General features: G+C 57.9%; 8 protein-coding genes across 8 annotated transcripts; 4 read left to right on the forward strand and 4 right to left on the reverse strand.

Moving 5' to 3' along the window:
* The first annotated feature begins 366 nt into the window (after window positions 1-366).
* Window positions 367-1,738, forward strand: WHR41_02223 (uncharacterized protein). Its single transcript, XM_069370829.1, has 2 exons — window positions 367-1,275; window positions 1,361-1,738. The coding sequence occupies exons 1-2, from the start codon at window positions 521-523 to the stop codon at window positions 1,563-1,565; spliced, it is 960 nt and encodes a 319-aa protein (XP_069232133.1). The 5' UTR covers window positions 367-520; the 3' UTR covers window positions 1,566-1,738.
* On the reverse strand, window positions 1,711-3,270 carry WHR41_02224 (uncharacterized protein; the record flags this gene model as incomplete). The annotated part of the gene is made up of 1 exon (XM_069370830.1): window positions 1,711-3,270. The coding sequence occupies one exon, from the start codon at window positions 3,268-3,270 to the stop codon at window positions 1,711-1,713; it is 1,560 nt and encodes a 519-aa protein (XP_069232126.1).
* Window positions 3,271-3,640: 370 nt separating this feature from the next.
* On the forward strand, window positions 3,641-4,697 carry WHR41_02225 (uncharacterized protein; the record flags this gene model as incomplete). Its single annotated transcript, XM_069370831.1, has 2 exons — window positions 3,641-4,558; window positions 4,623-4,697. The coding sequence occupies 2 exons, from the start codon at window positions 3,641-3,643 to the stop codon at window positions 4,695-4,697; spliced, it is 993 nt and encodes a 330-aa protein (XP_069232127.1).
* An 816-nt stretch (window positions 4,698-5,513) lies between these two features.
* On the forward strand, window positions 5,514-6,968 carry WHR41_02226 (uncharacterized protein; the record flags this gene model as incomplete). Its single annotated transcript, XM_069370832.1, has 1 exon — window positions 5,514-6,968. The coding sequence occupies one exon, from the start codon at window positions 5,514-5,516 to the stop codon at window positions 6,966-6,968; it is 1,455 nt and encodes a 484-aa protein (XP_069232128.1).
* A 355-nt stretch (window positions 6,969-7,323) lies between these two features.
* Window positions 7,324-8,979, reverse strand: WHR41_02227 (uncharacterized protein; the record flags this gene model as incomplete). Its single annotated transcript, XM_069370833.1, has 1 exon — window positions 7,324-8,979. The coding sequence occupies one exon, from the start codon at window positions 8,977-8,979 to the stop codon at window positions 7,324-7,326; it is 1,656 nt and encodes a 551-aa protein (XP_069232129.1).
* Window positions 8,980-10,391: 1,412 nt separating this feature from the next.
* On the reverse strand, window positions 10,392-11,736 carry NTF2 (Nuclear transport factor 2). The gene is made up of 6 exons (XM_069370834.1): window positions 11,597-11,736; window positions 11,499-11,516; window positions 11,372-11,436; window positions 11,232-11,303; window positions 11,021-11,122; window positions 10,392-10,957 (listed from the first exon to the last, which is right to left on the reverse strand). Exons 1-6 carry the CDS (start codon window positions 11,601-11,603, stop codon window positions 10,844-10,846), a joined length of 378 nt encoding a protein of 125 aa, XP_069232134.1. The 5' UTR covers window positions 11,604-11,736; the 3' UTR covers window positions 10,392-10,843.
* A 124-nt stretch (window positions 11,737-11,860) lies between these two features.
* WHR41_02229 (uncharacterized protein) lies at window positions 11,861-14,729 on the forward strand (the record flags this gene model as incomplete). The annotated part of the gene is made up of 4 exons (XM_069370835.1): window positions 11,861-12,114; window positions 12,241-12,319; window positions 12,622-13,891; window positions 13,944-14,729. The coding sequence occupies exons 1-4, from the start codon at window positions 12,072-12,074 to the stop codon at window positions 14,727-14,729; spliced, it is 2,178 nt and encodes a 725-aa protein (XP_069232135.1). The 5' UTR covers window positions 11,861-12,071.
* A 399-nt stretch (window positions 14,730-15,128) lies between these two features.
* WHR41_02230 (uncharacterized protein) lies at window positions 15,129-18,975 on the reverse strand (the record flags this gene model as incomplete). The annotated part of the gene is made up of 4 exons (XM_069370836.1): window positions 18,792-18,975; window positions 17,978-18,433; window positions 17,323-17,923; window positions 15,129-17,269 (listed from the first exon to the last, which is right to left on the reverse strand). Exons 2-4 carry the CDS (start codon window positions 18,371-18,373, stop codon window positions 15,129-15,131), a joined length of 3,138 nt encoding a protein of 1,045 aa, XP_069232322.1. The 5' UTR covers window positions 18,374-18,433; window positions 18,792-18,975.
* Between the last annotated feature and the right edge of the window lie 1,003 nt (window positions 18,976-19,978).

The following is a 19,978-nucleotide window of genomic DNA, read 5'->3' on the forward strand; positions in this document are numbered from 1 at the left end:
TCTTAGCTCCGGCGCCCAGCGCACCAAAGGCCCCAGCTTACAGAGCTCAGGCCCCTAGGCGGCAGCAGCCGGACTCGAGCTACGCTCGGCTTGTCATTCCACCGACTCGCCGACTTCACATGCGCTCGGTGACACGCCTACAATAATTGGTGCTGGGCACGTCACATTTGGTGTGCTACTGTCTGTATCCGATCAGGCATACGATGAAGTCTACAAAGCAAGAAAGTTGACTCGTTCGTACTTTGTGTGCCCGGATAACACGGCCGCATAAATGAACATGCGTAGATCTAATGTGGTTGTGGAGTCGATTAGAAGCCGAGGGAGCTACTCCTCATTGATCTTCTCCTCACTTGTATATAGGTACGGAATCGTGACAGCGCGATTCCAAGTATTCAGCAACTACAAGGAATCTCTCGCTTTTGCAATCTATTGTGCAGGATTAAGCAGATCCTCTCAATTAACATCTTCTCATCTTGTCCAGTCCACTGTACTTCATCCTCGTACCTCACATTTCGCCAACATGAGCATCCCCAAATTCGCCGACCTCCCCCTCGACAAATCCGGCCCTCACCACAACGCCTGGGGCCTCTATGGCCCCAACGACCAACTCGGCACGCTCAACCGCCTGACCGACTCCACCGTAACCACCGCAGCAAAAGAAGTCAAAACCGGCACCCGCGTCAGCCTCAACTGGCCGCTCGACGCGCAGGGAGACATCCCCTTCTTCGGCCGCCAGGCCTTCCACCAGGAACTTTATCAGAAGCCGCCGCGGATCGTCAACGACGACGTCTGGACCTTCAACACGCAGTCGTCTTCGCAGTGGGACGGCCTGCGCCACTTCGGTTACCAGCGCGAGAAGGTCTTCTACAACGGCGTCACGCTCGACGACATCCACGGCACGAACGGCAAGGAGCGCAGCTGTGTGAATGGCATCGGAGCTTGGAGCGAGAAGGGCATTGTCGGCCGCGGCGTGCTGCTCGATTACCATGCGTGGCGGGTCGAGCAGGGCAGGTCGCACGATGCCTTTACCACTTCCGCCATCTCGCTTGAGGATTTGAAGGCTGTCGCGAAGGCGCAGGGGACTGAGATTCGGTTTGGCGACATTCTGCTCGTGAGGTCTGGGTATATGGATGCTTACAATCGGCTGAACAAGGAGGAGGTGTCTGCGATGATGGGCAAGCAGCCGCCCTCGTTCGCTGGCGTGGAGCAGAGCGAGGAGATGCTGCAGTGGATGTGGGAGAATTTTGCGGCATGTGCTGGAGATCATCCGAGCTGGTAAGTGCGGGTTTGCTAGACCGATTTGCTTCTCAAGAAGTGGCGCTCGTCAATGTCGAAAGGCGTCCGCTGACATTATGTTCAGGGAAGCGTGGCCGACCCAGAAAGACTGGTCCTGTCACGAGGTCATGCTGGCTGGATGGGGTATGCCGATTGGCGAATTATTCGATCTTGAGGCGCTGGGTAAGCACTGCAAAGAGACGAGTCGCTACGAGTTCTTTGTTGTCAGCGAGCCGACCAATGTCCCAAGTGGGGTAGCGAGCCCGCCAAACATCCTCGCAATCTTCTAGACTTTGGAAAGCAGGGGCTTGAGAATGTGAGCTGCAATTGTGGGCTTAGCAAAATCTGTACATGATGTTACATATGGAATATGAATGTAGAATCGAAGTGCCTGAGAAGTTGAAGATGTCTCGTGGCCAGCACGGAACGATCGCTTCAGTCCTTCTCGACGGCCATTTGAACACTGACGTCCCATCGTGGACCCTTGCCTTCTCCATATACACTTCCCAAGTGACTGCGGATAAGGCTCGTTACGCGTTGTCGGATCCTCAGAATCTCGTCTCCATACCCGCTCGCCGGACGGTAGCGAAGCTTCAAATTCGCCATGCAGAGCCCGTAGTGCACCTGCCAAATACGGACTTCTTCGATCACACTGACGGCGGGATCGGCTTCCAGCCCCTTAATCACGTTTCGTGCCGCGTGCGGGTCTGTTGGGTGTCGATAGCTCATCAGCAGCATCGCAGCGAGCGAAGTTCCCAAGCGCGTGCCGAAAGTGATCATCAGCCCCGCGATGCAAAGGGAGAGTAAGGTGTCGACGGTGTTGTAGATCTTCTCACTGAACAAGGGCAGGAAGAACAGCAACACCGAGCATGAAAGGGTCAAAAAGTGGGAGGGATTGCCCAAGATACGACCCCAGTTTGCAAGCCACGGCATTCGCATGGCGCGGCCGAGACGCGAGTGGTTTTTGAGGCCAATAGCAGATATAAGGGTGACAGCAATCGCAAGCAGGCAGTCAAGGTCCACAGCGCCCATCGATGCACGCGAATGCGAGTGAGAAGTGTGAGGTACATGGTCGCCCAGGTTCTCAAGCGCGTGTTGAACCCCGTGGCTCACAACATCCAAGCCCATGAAGCCGATGAAGACGGCCATGCCGAAGCCTGCCAATACGTCGGCGCGCTCAAGACCGAATGGGTGCTTCAAGCTGCCACGCTGCCAGACTTCGAAGTTCGACATGACGTCCACAGCCACGCAAACAGTGGCACCGGCAGCATCGAACAGGAGCAGCCGAGAGAGGGCAGTCATTGACAATGAGCCTGAGGCGGAGAACTGCACGTATCCAGAGACGAGGAAATGGCAGGCGCACCAGATCAAGCGCATCGTTTGGTTCGAGGTCATGCTCCACCATGCTTCTTTGCGGGTTGGCATGGGAAGATGAGCAGGAACAGCAAGTGGGGTGCGTTGGGCAGGCGCCTGGAAGATCTGGTGGGAGGTGTGAATGCTACTGTGTCGGTACTTGTGGCCACGACGCTTTCCAGGTAGGTTCTCATTCGACGGACGCTTGAGGCCATTGGCGCCAGATATGTATTGTTCAGTGGTGAAATTGAAGGGGTTGCGCGCTCCCTCAGCAGTCGCCGCGGGATTCAAGGCCTGGAATCCACCATCTGTGCTGCCTGTCTGAGGAGTCGCGGGCGTCCATGGGCTCCATTGGCTTCCAGCAGAGGTTGCCGACAAAGGCGGCGGCTTCATCGGCGACAGCATGGAGCCGGCTGCACTGCCACTGGGTAATGGCGAGTCCGTGTCCCGCTGCGGCCGCGGTGACTCGTTGAGGTTGTGTTTGATATCATAGTCGAGGTCGATCTTTATGGGAGACGGAAAGCTCTTGTCTGTTTCCATGCTCAAGTTCCTCGAATGCGCAATGGAGGCCTGGGATCCGAAACGCTGGTGGAGAGATTTGGTGGGGGGAGTCTGTGGGCGGCCATGGTCGTCGGTAGCCATAGTCGCGTCTTCTTGGGCAGAAGGAGGGAGAGGTAAAGCCTGGCGCCAGAAGCGTCGGCGTATCAGCAATCCTCACTGCGAGAGGTAGTGACAGTCGTGAACGCGGTCGTTGGGGGAGATGTCCATTCGGGTGGTTTAGGTTCGCTTAGCAACGACATCGCGTCCCTCCACCCACCTAGCGGCTGTCTCGCGCGCGCCTGGGCATTGACGCTGACCACCGACCCGCCAATACAACGTGCATGCGACATCAAGATTATTACTCGAGTACAGCATTTGTACCTAGGTAGCGCGCTTGACAGCTTCACCAATGCTATGAATGTACGACTCGAGTCCTTCTACAGCGCCTGCTGGACACGATGCGGCACCAGCCATGGGAAGTGATGAGCCAGGAACACGGCCTGCCGGCAGCAGCGCCCGTCGCAACACAATCGCAGTAGTCGACGAGAAGCCGGTTCTCCAGAGGGATGCCGATGAAGAGCAAGATGAGTTCCCACAGTTCCAGAAGATGAGGTTTCCCTGGAGCTCGCCATCCGCGCCAACTTCACCAACCGTAGCGCCCCCGACTTCGTCCACGGCGCCACCAAGACCGCAAGGACACCGACGATCGCTGTCTGGGAGTATATTCTCGAAGCTGAGCTTCTTGCGCACTCCGGGCGATGAACCAAGACCACCGTCTAGAGACCGTCCGCCTTCGAGAGAAAAGAAGCCCAAGAGCTCAAAGAAGGACGAGGAGGAGGATGTTACGGTGGCTTCTCCGGCGAATGAACCAAAGGAAGAGAGCGCAACGATTAACGCTCCTCAGAACAAAACGGCGCGCAAGCGGAAAGGGTCACTGAGGAAAACGGCATTGCTGGGTGGGAGACGGTTCGCGACTGAAGGGAGGGAACGGAAGAACAGTCTACTGCAACGCAACCCTTCGAAGGCGACTATACAGTCGACATTACCAGACACAAGTCTTGCTCAAGCGACATCAGATTTTGCTACTGCAGCTGTGATACCCCCGGAAGACGACTTTAATCGGCCAATCGTACCTCAGCAGCCGTATGACCAGGTCCGCAGGCAATTCAGCTACGAATCGTCGATCAGCACATCTAGCAACCTATCAGAGCCTACCGAAGTAGTCACTTCTCGCTTGTCTATCTTCACTGATACAGGTATCAAACCTGATGCTCAGGCAACCACTGGTGAAACCACCCTCTCCAGCCCACTTGATCTCAAATCTCCCGTTTCCCAGACGAGCTACGCGAGCACGACCGACGACGACGATCTCCTGACTTTTGATCGACCTGTTGGGGGTACTTCTTCGACATCACATGCAGTCCCACCTTCTACTTCCGCTTCATATTTTCCAGGCTCTAGCTCGCAACCCACATCTCGCTTTGCCAGCCGGCCCCATCGTTCGCGCCCTCACCGGCCGTCGCCGTTGACGCGGACTCCGATGCCGTCTTCACATTCACAAGAAGACCTCACCTATACTTACGCTGAAACTGAGTACTGGGGCTGGGTGCTGCTGGCCACCACATGGATCATCTTTACCGTTGGGATGGGTTCGTGCCTTGATGTGTGGAGCTGGGCATGGGATGTGGGCGAGACGCCTTACGCACCACCAGAGCTCGAAGATGATCCTACACTGCCAATTGTAGGCTACTATCCGGCGTTAATTGTGTTGACGGGAGGAGTCGTGTCTTGGATATGGATCACGGTTGCTTGGGTGGGCCTGAAATACTTTCGGCATGCGAAATCATCGATATAATAGCTTCCAAACTTGCGGTATTTCTAGCCGCGTTGATGACCTGTAGATAATAAAAATCTCGAGAACATGTTTCAGGTGTCTGCAATTCAACATTTCAATCAAAGATGAGTAGCTCATCACCCGTTAAATCAATCTAGGAACTCCCGTATAGTCAAGTAGTGTAGGGCGATGCGTCTTGGACGTGTCTATACTATGGCCTTTCTGCATTCGTTGAAAACCTTGCATTGTCTCTTCACACTTCACCCACTTTGCATAACAATGTGCAAATGATGCACATGTTTGCCGAAACAAGCAACTTTTGGTTGATTGGTTCACATCAAACTGCCTGCGGGAGCAGCCGAGCATGGGATTCCCAAATCGGTAGGTTATATCATCACTTCACTGCGACATGCAACAATGCCTTGAAACGCTCTACGCCCACCGCCCGTGAGGGCACAGAACACTTACACCCAACGGGCGACGCCATCATCGAGTCGCCGATGCAGCCATCATGTCTTCCACCGCCTCCCAGCGCGCGCTGGACTACCTCGAACAACTGCCTGGCACCACATTCACAAAGCTGTACCAACAGCCTTCGACCGCGCTTGCCATCTTCCGCCGAATGCTACCGCACCTGGCCAAGACGATAGTAATGGGAATGCTGTACATGCCTACACCCTTCGCCGCGAAAGATCTAGAATCATGGGTCAAGCCGGACAACGAGAGCACGCAGGCACGCGACAAGGCGATCTCCATTCTCACACGGCTGCGCATCATGTTCGAACAGCCTGGGAGGGACGGAAGGGCTTCGTATGTGCTTGCACCTGCGTTTGCAAAAGCGCTGAGGCTTGCTTTGACGGGTGGCGGCAATCACAGGAGTTTCGGCGTGCCGAGCACCGAGCCGGAAAAAGCACCTGTGACGGTGGAATATCTGGACACTTTCGCGCGAAAGCAGTGGGAGGCGATATTGTACTACGTCGTTGGCAGTGCCAACACAAGTCTCTCCGGCGACGTCGAAGTCAGCGCCGGCACCAAGCAGTTGTTGCAGAAAGGCATGTTCGTCGCAATGAAGGGCAGGCAGACGTACATCACCAAACAGGGCTTCGAATTCCTGCTCCAGGAGATCAACGCACAAGTCTGGACTCTCTTGATCGTCTACCTCGAAGTTTCCGCTGAGCTGCAAATGGACTCCGTGGACGTCCTCTCATTCCTCTTCACTCTTGGCTCCCTCGAACTCGGCGTCTCCTACAGCACCTCAAACCTCACCCCAACCCAAATGCAAATGCTCGAAGACCTAACCGACTTCGGCCTCGTGCACCGCCCCTCCCCGAGCTCAACACACTACTACCCAACCCGCCTAGCCACAACCCTCACCTCCGACGCGCCCGCCCTGCCCAACAACTCAATGCCCTCCACAGCCAACACTACCGCCACGACCAACCCGGCCACCGGCTCCGACGAAAAAGGCTACATCATCGTGGAGACCAACTACCGGCTCTACGCCTACACCTCCTCTCCTCTCCTCATCTCCATCATCTCGCTCTTCGCAGATCTCAAAACCCGCTACCCGAACCTCGTCACGGCAAAACTCTCCAAAAAATCCGTCCAGCAAGCCATCCTCGCCGGCATCACGTCCGAGCAAATCATCTCCTACCTGACGACACACGCGCATCCCGTCCTGCGCCACGCGACCCCCATCCTGCCGCCCACGGTCGTCGACCAGATCCGGCTGTGGCAGCTCGAGGGCGAGCGCATGGTGGCGCACAGCGGGTTCCTGATCAAAGACGTGGGTTCAGCGGAGGATTACGAGCGTGCGGTGCGGTATGCGGAGGCACTGGGCGTGCTGAAGAAGGAGTTTAGGGCGAAGGGGTGGTTTTTCGTCAGCAGGATGGATCAGATGAGTAATTATTTCAAGAGCGTGAGCGCGAGGCGGAGGGAGGCGCAGTTGGCTGGGAGGGGCGCGTAGGGTGGATCGTAAGTGCTTTCCGGGTTTGTTCGAGGAAGCTTGAGATTTGGATAATCACGCATTGGGAGGAGGGTTCGGAGGGTGGGTCATAGCGAAGGCGTTCTGGCTGGGAGAAGTGTAAGAGTGCCTTGATACACCGGTAGAGTATTTCCTCCTTTCTGTATACCACGCGAATTGTCCCTCAAAAGCGAGGAGGAAGACCAACTGCCATCTCCTCAGCTCCTTCCAGACCATACAAATGCCCGCCCAAGGATGCTCATCGAAAGCCTGCCGTCCGTCCAAGGAAGCCGACACATACCACCCACACATTACTTCCACCACCTACTTCCTCGAAATCAGCAAGCACAACCGCCACTCACACAAGACTCTCCCGCTTCTCGCGCCTGCCCAACATCCGATCGAAAAGACTTATCTTGCGAATCCCACTCTTCGCAAACCCACCGGCTTCCAGATCGAACTTTCTTCCCGGGTGATGCTCAACGCCGTACGCCGGCAGCGCCTGACTCGACTTGCTGGCCATGGACGGCTTCTTGGTGCCAATCGGCCTTCCGAGCTCCGGTAGATTCTGCATCGCGGCAAATTGCATCTGAAATCTGACGAAGCTGTCCCGCGCCTCTTCCGTGGCGCATTGTGCGTGCAAGTGCTCGAGCGCGCCGCGCAAGCGTGCCGTGTGAGCTGCAGGAGTGTGCAGTTTGTCGGTCTCGGATTTTGCGTCCAGGTTTGAGAGGGTGACGGCAAGGTCTTGGTTGCGGTAGCGGTCGACCATGGCTGAGATGCGGCCGCACCAGTAAGAAAGTGGCTCGGCGACGGCGACTTGGCCTGCGGAGGGCTGAGGGCTGGAGGAGACGTTGAGGAGGGTCTGCGTGGAAGAGCGGCGGAGGTGGTGAACGGAGGCTGAGACTGAGTTGCCTCGAACGCGGGTCGCAGGTGCGCCGATGGCTTGGACGGGTAGAGGAGCTTTTGGCAGAGGTGGTGTCGGTGCCTGGCGAGCAGACATGAGGCGAGTCTGTCTGATCTCATGGTGCGCGTTGGCACGGATGTTGGTCGTGTTTGCAAGGATGGGCTGCGAGTTCCAACGCTGTACAGGTACAGGCCGAGAGAAAGAGCCCGAACGTGGAATGTAGCCTTGGTTCATGTGATACGCGGGGCTGCTGTAGAATGTGGACGCGTCTCGAGGTGGCGAACTTCCGACGAAGTGAGCGGTTGGGAGAGTACCGCAGAAGCTTGGGTCTCGCGGCAACACGGTAGGAGCTTGTTGCTCCCAGAGCTGATCTTCCACGTACGAGCCCGCCGACAGTGGAGAGCTGAGCTCCGCCTCGTCGAAATGTTCGAGTTCAGGCAGAGGCCTGGTCATGCTGACGGACAAGTTCTCCTTGAATGCCGTAGGGCGAGGAAGGCTGCTCGCCTGGTCGAGATTTGACGGAAGCAGTGGCATTGTGTCCGACCTCTTCATTCGATTCCTCACACTCTGATATCTTGAAGCAGCCGTTGGGATGCTGCCAATGAGATGCTTCCTGGTGGATGCTGGCGGCGTGGGAAGTCGAGTCGACGAAGTGAGGTTTGAGCAATCGCGATTGTGCGTCGTGGAAGGTATGCGAGAATCAGATCTCTTGCGGCGGGTCGGCACAGGAAGGTTGCTAAAGGTACGACTACGAGGCATGCCTCCAATGGGATCGTCTGGAAGGCATACGTAACTGCTGCAGCGTAGGAAACTGGCTTGGCTCTCGATGGGGATGTTTGGTGCTGCTAGAGGTGTCGGGTCCGAGAAGAAGGTCGACGAGGATTCGGAAGGCTTGCGTGACTCGGACGGTGCGGCGATGGTGGTCGAGCCGGAGGGAAGAGAGACTTCGCTGGCGAGAGAGGCAGTGCTGTCAGTTGCATTGTTCGAGCGTCGACGACTGAAAGGGTTGAGGTGAGCCAGAGATGCGATGGAGCTGAGACGCTTCATGGAGCTACGTCTGGACTCAGACGAAGGAGCGACATCACTTGACAGCGACTTGCGGGTCGGCATTTTGGTGGCATCGGGTTGATTTTGTTTGTTCGGTTGGTGGTGTCAGGTGAGCGTTCGGAGACGAGTGCAGGTTGGTTTAATAAATGTTGGATGTGCAAGCACCAGAAGCGCGACTGCCAACGGACCTGTTGCTTCAAGCATCTGCTTTAAGCCATGGAAGGCGCAGTTGTCTACGCGTCCGTGTTTGTAGCTGCGTTGGAATTTATTTATTACCTTATTATTATTTGGCCCAGGTATGAAGGCATCAATCACGACTGCAAGCAACTTCCAGCCCTCTGACTGATCATAATCTGCTGACCTTACTGCACATCAATCCGCCCGCCACCAAGCCAAAACGATGCGTTCACAGTATCTGGCATATCTTTGCCCATGCAAACGAGTAGAGCATTCCCTCTGGCTTTTATCAATGACTGGTTGTGTCCCATTGATGTCGGAACAAGCATTCATCAAAGAAAACATCCATGAACTGACTTTCTGCACCCTTGTTCCCTTCGGTCTTTAAAATGCCGAGCGCAGCATGCTTCGAATGGCCGTTTGATCATCTGGCAGAAAATGCAAGAATGTCGATGCCTCGTCGGCAGTGAAAGCTGCGCCATCAGCACGTCCGGGTGTGCGACGTTCCTGTTTCCAGTAGTAATTTGATGATCGAAGTCCGAGGCACACAGAAGTGATTGTGCTAGGCGTAGCTCGGAACGTGGTGAAAGAGTCCCGCGTGCTTCTTTGACTTGTCGATTCGCATTCCCGCCATGGTCCAGGTGGCAACGAGAAGGCACTCGAGCCTCATTATCCCTCAGCGCCCGCTTCTCGATGCCCATCCCAAATCAGATCCCTCTCACCCCTCAACCCCCCTCCCAGTCCCAATCCCCACCCCCTTCAAAACTCCACTCGCCCAAACCCCCAGACAAACCCCCAGCACCACATAATCCAGCAGGACCTCCCTCACGAGCCTTCCAAGTTTCCGCAGCGAGAAGACGACGTACAGGCGCTGGCTGCGCGCGCTGAAGCGGTGCACGCGGCAGGCTTTTCGACAGTTGATGTACAAGTGGAAGTGGATGGCGAGCAGGTAGAGGGCGAGCAGGGCGAGGTCGAGTTTTTGGCGGGTTGTGAGGGTTAGGGTTAGGTGGGTTGGGGCGGACATTGCTGCTGGTGGTGGGGTTGACGGCAATGATGGATTTATTTTCTCGTGCTTGTTAGGGAAGCATGGCTCTTGAAACTTGGACGAGGGAGTTCTCGGGGATCTTATGGCATTGGCGATGACATGTGAATGCATAGGGATTGGAAAGCGTAGCGCGGGTTTGAAGGGAAGTCGCTTTTGACAAGCGGGCCGTGGCGCGGACCAGACTTTGAGATGCAGGCCAAGGTGTTTTGTGTATTGTGATGACGGGACAAACTTGCAATCAGTTCTTACACTTGGTTTGCAGTGGGATCTGACGCTGGCAATTGGAGTTCTAAATTCGCTGCGTTCCCTACTCATGTGTGCCAGAATTGAGAATAAAGCATACTGAGCCGTGAGGGAGCTGGTTTTGACGGACCAAGCTACACGGAATGGGATATCGCAAGTCGCATTATGACCGAGGAGAGAGCAGCCCCCAAATAGCAGGAAAGACGGCCATGTCTGAGACTTCGACTTTACTGCTGCTCAGAGCACTTCTGTGCCAAAAAGCGTGAAATTGATTTCTTTTTTGGAGTTCATCATCGAATGCTCCGCCCCTACAGCTAGCCAAAAACCTTGGTATACTCTCGCACTCGCACTACACAGCGAATGGCAGATGCCGCTTTTCTATCTCGCAAGACCCGGCGTTTACGGCCTGTCCATCTCTCCGTCCAAAAGCAATTGTCGTTAATCTTCGAGCTCTCGCCGGACTTAAGCGGCGGGGTACACGAGACGGAAGATGTCGTTGAAGACGTAGTAGTTGCCGTCTGCGGGGAGCAGCTGGAAGGTCTGGGTGTAGCTCATCGGTCTGCGCTCCTCCTCGACCTGGGTGGTATTGCGTTAGTCCGCCGCTCGAGTACGCTCTCCTTCCACTGAATGTTATCTTACCAGGAGGGCACCGCTGACGACGACGAGGATGCCGCCGCTTTCGTTGCTGGGCTGGGCGTCGACAGTGGCGACCTGGTGCTCAATGCGCTGGAAGGGAAGCTCCTGTATTCATGACCAGCATCAGCGACTGTGTTCCTCCTATTTACTATGACGTATGATCCCAGCTTTTCGCATTCAAGGCGGGGCCTCGTTGTCGCAATGAGGATCGTACCTGGAGCTTGGAGATGATGTTGGCGGTGCCGAGGAAGGGCGACTGCTCAAAGGTGAGCATAGAGTTGTCGCGCTGCAAGGTGAAGTTAGCTCGTGATTCCCTTGCGCTTCTGAGGTTGAAAGTTTGCCAGGACGACGCACGTAGAGAGGCGCAAGCTGGGCGCGGTCCGAGTCGAAGGTCTTGTAGTAGAACTCGGTAAACTGCTCTGTTGGTGGATTTGTCAATTACTGAGCTTGCGAGTCTTTGAAAAATCGGTCGAGTTCTTACGGGCAACTGCGTTGAAGTCTAGAGAGAAACAGTAATGTCAGTGCGAGTCGCGATAGCGCTGTGTGGATGTCGAAGCTGCGCATGTGGTGTGAACATACCGGCCATGGTTGCGGATGCGACGAGGGTAATGTGAAGGGCGAGGATAGGTGCAGGACGGTGGGCAGGCGTGCGTTCAAGAGGTTGTTGTGTGGTAGTCAGTCGGGCAGTATGAGTGTGTTGACTTCGCTGGTCGGGTGGAAGTGGGCTGCGGGGCAGCAAAATCCCACAGCTTTGTGCAACAGCCGCGCCTACCAGCCCGAGTCGCAGTGAAGCCTGACGGCCTGAGCCACCCCGAGTCGCGCGTCAGGCCATCGGCAGAGCGCCCAACCACGTCGACGGCGCGCATACCACCATCAAATCGCCTACCCGAACGGCTCGCGAGCCGGTTCCGTCCCGACTGCACCTCTCCTCATACCACCCAACCGCCCACGCGCGCCTATCACTCCATCACCGACATCAACCTCCACCCCTACCCGGAACTGCCTCGCCACAAACGCAGCGACGCGGTAGCACCACCGTCTCTCTCTCGCCAATATGGTCGGCAAAAAATCAGGACGCGCCCTCTTGAGGGAGGAAGGTATGTTCGAAGCCCAATGCCACCACGCGCTCGGGATTGCGGTTCTGCTGTGAAAGCAGCGTTGCATCCTCCCACTCACCGCTCGCCACCAAGCTTGTATGCACGCGGCTAATAGAGTATGTGCAGGCCTGCAGCGCACGGACAACAACATGGAGTTCACCACCTGGCCGCAGGTGAACATGATCAACCAAAAGAACTACTACACGTGCGTTTGACCCTGTCGTTTGCCGCGCCCCGACCCTTGATTGTATCCGACAACCCAAATTTCTGTTTTTTCCATTGCCTTTGTCCCTTTGCATCTTGTCCTTGCGGTTTGCCATGGTCGGCCGAAAGGTACTTGATGGCTTGCGCAAGGGCAAGAAGGACGTATATGCCTTGAATGTTCAATACGTGAAGAGGTATTCCAAGCCTTTTCTGCCACGCGATCTCTTGCGTCTTGCAGCATTCTATTTTCTCAAATCGACAGTTACCTACCTAGGGCATGTACTGACATATATCTGAAATTAGCGATTTCCTCAAGCGCGACGATCAGATCCTAGCTTTACGCCTCCAGCAAGATGAGCGTCTCGATCGGCGGAAGCGTGCTGCAGTCGACATTGACAGAGCGCGAGCGCATGGAGTCACTGAAGGCGTGCCCTACGGCGAACCAGATCCCGACCAAGAAGTGGACGAAGATGAGCCAATGGACGATGCCGGCTCAGAAAACTACGGATCCAAGACTATCATCCTGCATCCAGGTAGCCAAAATCTCCGTCTCGGACTGGCCACTGACGCGCTACCGAAAACTGTACCTATGGTCATTGCTCGCAAATCCGATCATTCAGAAGCTGAGGTGTCTGAGCCCAAGCCCAAGCGTCTGAAAACAGACGGGCCCTCCGAAGAGTGGTTCGGTGAAGACTTTGCCAATCAATACAATGCTATGGCTCAGGACTTCAAAGCAAGCCGACGAGCGAGTAAGCGTCGAGTGCTGCCGAATTCAAGAGAGCTTGTCACAAAGTGGAATTCCACCACCGAGCCAGAGATCATCTCCGAGCACAACGACCCACTGCGAATAGACTGGACAGAGCTCCCAGCCGAACCATCCAAGGCGCCAGAATACTTCGTAGGAGCTCCTGCTCTCCGTATCCCTGAAGATTCCAACCCTCGCTACAAGCTGAGCTGGCCACTCCGCCGTGGATGGCTCAACGAGAAAGACTACTACAGCCGCAACATGCTTGAACGCGACTTCTTTCTCATCATGGAGGAAAGCATCAAGGAGCAACTGAACTTACCCAACAAGAAAGACTGGAGCCAGTACAGCTGCGTTTTCATCATCCCAGATCTTTACGAGAAGGTCCTCGTTGCGCAGGTGCTACGTCAACTCATTGTGGACTTTGGCTTTCAGCGCGTCTGTTTCATTCAGGAGTCGCTTGCCGCCACTTTTGGAGCCGGCCACGGCAGTGCTTGTATCATCGACATGGGCGCTGAGAAGACCAGCATTGCCTGTGTCGAGGACGGCATGGTGATCGAAGACTCCAGGATGAACCTGAAGTACGGCGGCTACGACATGACGGAAACTTTCGTGAAGATGATGCTATTCGATCGGTTCAATTACAGCGACTTCAACCTCATGCGACGCCACGATTTCCTGCTCGCGGAAGAGCTGAAGGAGAAGTACACTACCATGAGTGACGAGAGCATTAGCGTTCAGCAGTTCGAATTCCATCTCAGAGCACATGGTCAGCAGACCAGAAAGTATACCTTCAAGCTGTACGACGAAGGCTTTCTGGCGCCAATGGTAATGAAAATCAGCGTCTGAGCGCTCACATCCGAGCTAACATCCCTCCCAGGGCTACTTCAGACCAGAAATCTTCGACCACTCCGACAAGCTCGTCGACCGCCGCAAGCTCGTCCCACGCAGCGTCGACCTCTACGACGGCCGGCCCAACGACCCCCTCTCCCAAGCTCAGCTCGCAGTCATCGACTACGCGCGCCAGAACATCCCCTCCGCCGTCGTCGCCGCGCCCACCAACCCCGCCGCGCCCCGCGGCACCCCTCTCCCCGCCCCAACCCCCTCCAAACCCCGCCCCCTCGGCCTCCCCTCCCACCTCACCACCAACGGCGAAAATGGCGACACCACCCCGCGCTCCTCCGTCGCCGGCTCGCCCCCGCCCGAAGACATCGGCACGCCCCAGCCTACCGACAACCCGACCGCGGCCCCGAGCACCGCGCCCGACGACCCCCTCACCTCCCAAATCGACACCGCCGCCCTCGACCGCACCGCCCCGATCATGCCCCTGCACCGCGCCATCCTGACGTCCATCGAGCACGCCGCGGGCGCCGACGACCGCCGCCGCCGCGACCTGCTCGGCAGCATCATGGTCATCGGCGGCGCGTCCAAGACGCCCAGCCTCGGCGCGTACTTGGAGCTGCAGCTGCGCCAGGCCCTGCCGCAGTGGCCCAAGGAGATCCTCGTCGCGCCGCCGCCCAAGGACCTGGATCCCGCCATCCTGGTCTGGAAGGGCGGCAGCGTGTTTGGCAAGCTGCGCATGACGAACGATAGTTGGATTGGGCCGCTGGAGTTCGATCGGTTGGGGGCGAGGATTTTGAATTATAAGTGTATGTGGCATTGGTAGAGTGGGGGACTGGGATCGATGGGGCGAGAATGGAAGTTTGGGCTGGGACGCGAGTTCTGAACCACGGAGAGAAAGCCAGAATAGACCAGTTTATCATGATTGAAAAGGCACGTTTCGAAAAAGCCTCCCGCCTGCATCGTCTCGTCTGATCGCAGACCTCACTTCATCCCATTTCGCCCCGCGGCATGTGCACGCGCGGATTGTGGAAAACCAAAGTCCAAGGAACTGAAACAGACACGAACAAAATCTCAAAATCACAACAACGTCCAAGATGAGAAAAGTACCCATCAACAATAGATCAATACAAACAAATCTCCCCCCCACTATCTAACCCAACTTTTCCCACCCCACCCCACTCCCTACCATCTATCCCAACAAACGAATTCCCCCCGCCCTTACCTAATCAGCACCAACCCTCTCCCCCTCCAACCCATCAACGCCCCTCTCCCTCTCCGGCATCTCCTTCCCGATCCCCACCCCTCCAGCGACAGGCGCCTCGGCCTCCTCCACGCCCTTCGACACACCCGCCTGCTCACTCTCCCTCAACGCCTCCTCAAACTCCCCCCTCACCTCGTCCGCCTCCCTCTGCACCGGCGCGCTGACCTTGGGCTCCGGCTCGTCGCCCTCGGCGCCGATCTGCGCGGCGCGGTGCGCGTCGTCCGCGCTGTCGCCCACGACCGCGGGAGCGGGAGCGGGAGCGGCGGCCTCGGAGTTCGAAGCGGCGTTCGCTTCGAGAGCTTTCTCCGCGGCGTTGAGATCCGCGCTCGAGTCTGCTTCAGGCTCGGGAGCAGGCGCGGAAGGGACGTTCAGCGCGTCCCCCTCGTCGATCTCGAAGACCGTCACCGGGCTCGAGAACGCGAACGCCACCGCCGCCTGCGCCGGCGCAGCAGCGCCAGAAGGCGACGCGGCGGGTTTGCGGCGCTGGGGGCCCTTGGCGCGGGACTTGCGGGCGTCGGCGAGGGGCACCTTTTGCTCTTCTTCGGCGGCTTCGGAGTCGGACTCTTTCGCTTTGGGCGGCGGGCCGCCGGGGCCGAGCTGGATGCGGCTGGCGAGGTCGCTCATGAAGCCTGATTTGAGGTTGGCGAATTTGCCGTTCGCGGGGCGGGCGGGGACGGCGGGTTTGGTCTTCGCTGCTGCCGCCGCGGCGGCGGGCTGGGGTTCTTCGGGGCTCAGGGCGCGAGACGCGTCCTCGGGTTTGGGGCTGCGGGTCGGGCGCGCGGGGACGGTGGGCTTGGGCCTGTCGGGGATGGAGGGGGGTTTGGTTTTCGTGGGCGAGGTGGAGGTTTCTTTGAGCGCGCCAAGGTCGGGCACTTCTTTCTCGCGCGGGTCGACGGGCGCGATCTCGGGCGTGATGTCTTGCGAGAGCTTGCTGCTGCGCGCGGGGCGGCTGGGGATGTGAGGGCGCATGAGCTGGGACATGCCGGTCGTGGCGCGCGCGTCGTTGTCGTCTTGGCTGCTGGCGAGAGCGGTGGTCGTTGGCCTGTCCTCCTGGGGACTTGTGATTTCGGGCTCCTGCGGTCCGCTGACTGTCGTCTCGAGACGCATGCTCTCAGGAGTGTCCTCCCAGATGTCCTGACTGGGGAAGCGTTGCACGCCGGGCCTCTCGAGCTCATGCTGGACACCGGACTTGAAGTGTGGCTTGGCGAAAGTCTTGCTGTCGCTGGTCATGTCCGGACCAGCTTGCCTGCGCCTCTGTTCCTGCTCGGGGGTCTCGAAGACTGAGGAAGCCGGGCCAGGAGGGGAGGTGACCGCCACCTGTGGAGGCTCGGGAGTCTCCACACTGGTGGTAAACTGCAGCGACGCCGGAGTGTCTTCCCAGACGTCGGCACTGGGGAAGTGGTGCTGAGCCAGACCAGGGCGGCTCTTGAATCTCTTGCTCGGGGAAGCCTTCTTGTCATCGTCTTCAGGGAACAAAGGCTCGTATTCTTCGATCTCCTCGAGGGGCGTACCCAGGCCGGACGCTGGGCGTTCCTCCTGAGAGATGAAGCGAGACAGCGGGCCGCCGTGCATGCTACCCGGCCTGCTGCCAGGACGGCTGTCCGGCTGACCGCTACCACGGCGACTGCGGCTGGCATCATCGAGCCAGTCCGAGCGCTCAGCTTCAGGGCTGACAGCGGGCTGCAAGAAAGCACTGCCAGGGCGCTTCTCGACCTCATCCGAGGCAAGGATGGGAGTCCCATCGCCGTGCTCATTGAAGAAGCCGTTGTTGTAACCGTCCGGACCAAGGTCCAGCTTGTTGTCCTTCTCGCCACCTCCAGTGATCTTGCTTCCTCTCTTCACCTTGTGCCCGTCCACGTGGATGACGTTCTCGTCCTCGCTGTCCAGAACGTCGTCCTTGAGGTGTGCGGTGTCGCTGTGGGGGAAGCTGGCCTTGCGGAGAGGCGACTCCACGGGCTGCTGAGTGCCACTCGAGGCACGCTTCTTCAGCTCGCTGAGAGGGACAGGCGACGGCTTCGGAGAGTTCATGCGAGAGGTGTACGCCTCGCTAGCTTCCCACCCAATCTCTTGTGACGGGGTACCAACTCCGGATCCGGAAGCACCTGCGAAGTGTGTGAGCGTGTGCGAATTTCCTTATACGCTCAAGTCAACATACCCATTCCGACGTCCGAGTTGGCATGAACCAGATCGTTCAGCTGCTTGCTGCTCATGGCCGTAGAAGGCCTGGGCGCAAGACCGCCATATGCGTTGTAACCCTCCTTGGCAGCCATTTCCGGGTGCTTCATGATCCACTCTTTTTCAAACTGATCGCTGGGCTCCTGGCCCGGGTGGCCGTGCAGGCCATAGCTGCCGGGCGGGCCAAACTCGTGCCTCGAGCTCCTCTTGCGGTGGTGGTTGCGAGAAGAGCCGTCGTTGAAGAAGCCGATGCCGGACGGGAACATGGTGGAGTTGGGGCCTGGCGAAGGCGCCTGGACATCACCCGCATTGGGGTACATGGGCACTTGAAGGCCAATCTCAGGAATGCCCTGCTCGCCTTCACTCTCGTACATGCTGCCAGGCCTGCCGGCGGCGACATTGGAGCTGGAGCGGTTGAAGCTCGAGTGCTCGCGCAGGTTGCGCGGTTCGCGCGAGGAGACGCGGCTCAGGCCATTGCCCTCGTCGCGGCTGACGGTGCGACTGAGGTTCGTGGTCGAGTCGGCCGGGGTGATGTGGACATCATCTTCGACGCGGGGTTTGCCTATGCCTGCCGCTGCCGCCTGGGACGAGTCAGTGCGTGTGACGGTGCTGATCCTGTCTTTCGCTGTCTTTACGGAAACGGACGCCGTGGGCTGCTGCATAGGCACGTCCGCGTGGCGGGTCTGGGTCTGCTCTTCCGACTTGTCTTCACCCTTGGAAGCGATGCGAGCTTCGGGAGGGAGGGTGTCAAAGCTAGCGTATTCCGCGCCCTCCTGGCCGATAGTGGGCATGGAGGAGACACTGGGAGGGCGAGCGGGCAGTTCTGAGGCCGACAGGTTGCTGTGGCCGTAGATCTTGCCGTTGCTCATGGCGGTCGGGGGCTCGTTGAGCGGTGAGCGAGTGTTGTCGCGGCCTGGCGAAGGCTCAAGTTTGCGGATGGGACGAGGGGGGACTTGTGGCATGTTCTGCTGGACGGCGGTAGGACCAGCCTGAGCGCGCTGAGGGCGCGGCGGAACGACGGGTTGAGACATGTTGATGTGCGTCTCTTTTGTGACAAGCGAGACGGTGAGCCAAAGGTCTGCTCAACTCAACTGCTGGAGGCGTCAGTGTGTCTGCGAGGAGTCGCAAGGGCCAGCAAAAGTGTTTCCGACAAGGGAAACAAGGGCAGTGAGAGGCTGCGAGAGACAAGCTCTGGCGGTGGTGGAGCAATTGAGGAGGGGAGGGTGTTTGTGTGTGTGTCTGGCGGCGCAGACGTGCAATGGCATACAAGCGCTCTCTACAGGCGGCTCTAGCTAAGCTAAGCAGACCGCCCCCATGGAGGGCGGGAGAAGCGAGCGAGGATCAACAGCGGTCGCGGCGCGGGCAGGGGTTGGGGCGGCGGCGTGCAATGGTGTGCAGGCAGCGATAAGGTCCTCGATACGCTGGCGAGCCGGCGGTGTCGTGGCTTACATTTGGTGGGTTATTATATTGTCGACACCCGGGACTGCCTTGGGAGAAGGAGCGGAGGGTGCGCGGTAGTGACAGGTGGTGAGACGACGCCGGTGGGAGGCGTGGAGCAATAATAACAATAACGCAATGAGGTAGATAGACCGCAGTCTGTATGGGAGTGGGCAGAGACGTGTGAGGTCGGCGGGACGGGCAGCGGTTTAAGTGACGGGCGGGTGGCAGCGCTGGGCCTCTCGGTGCTGTCACTGCTGTGCCTGGCGGATGACGAGCGCCTTACACCGATCGCCGCCAAACTCGATCCGGCACGCGCAGACGACGTACCGCGGTGCGCCCGCCAATCACGCAGCCGGCAATTGTCCAGCCGATAAAAACCGCACCTTGCTGGCCAGTCTGAGCGCCTGTTGCTGCTGGCCGCCGTTGATAGAATAATTCGCGCTGCAGTCTACCATACCTAAGGTTGCCTGTAAATCGCTCAAGCAGAAACACCAACTGCCATACAGCACCCAGCGGCCACACATCTCCCACCCCTCGATCTCCTCCCATCACATCATCGCATCACCTGCCCGCCCGCGGCGCCTCACTCTCACCCCCACAAAACCCCGCCGCAGGCCCTGCTTTTCCTCGCCTAGAACGCGGTCTGGGCAGTGCCGTGACGATGTCTGTCGAGTGCTCGTTGGCTTTTGCTTTTCGTGTGCCTGCACGTGAGATGCGCATGTGGCCTGTTGTAGCCCAGGTGGCCGCGGGAAGGTAGCCGTGGCGCCGTCTTTGAAGACTGGGTGGGCTGAGGGCTGAGCTTCTGGAAGGGAGGCTGAGCCCTGGCGGCTTGTTCGAGAAGGAGATGGGACGAAGAGCGGTGTTTGCGCCCCTCTGCTCCGCTTAATCGGGCATAACTTGGTAGCTGCTATATGCGTGCTGTTGAAGAGACGAAAGCTGCACAGTGTACTGTGCTCTCCGTCAACACTCGGCGTCCCACAGCTCCAGACCACCTCTCACGCGAGCAGAACGAATCCCGTCGAACCCTGTTTCGGCACGTCCGACGTGAGAGTTCCACCGCCCGGCTTCCAAAAGGCCCAGGTGCCGAGACGGGGATGGCATTCTTCACGTCCATACACTATCATCTCACTACATTGCCGGATATCTAATTGTGGTCAATAGCAAAATTCCTACAATGCTGTGTCGCTCTACCTTTT

This window comes from Cladosporium halotolerans, assembly GCF_011745625.1.
Source record: "Cladosporium halotolerans strain TM138-S3 chromosome Unknown Sca5, whole genome shotgun sequence".
Lineage (NCBI taxonomy): Eukaryota > Fungi > Ascomycota > Dothideomycetes > Cladosporiales > Cladosporiaceae > Cladosporium > Cladosporium halotolerans.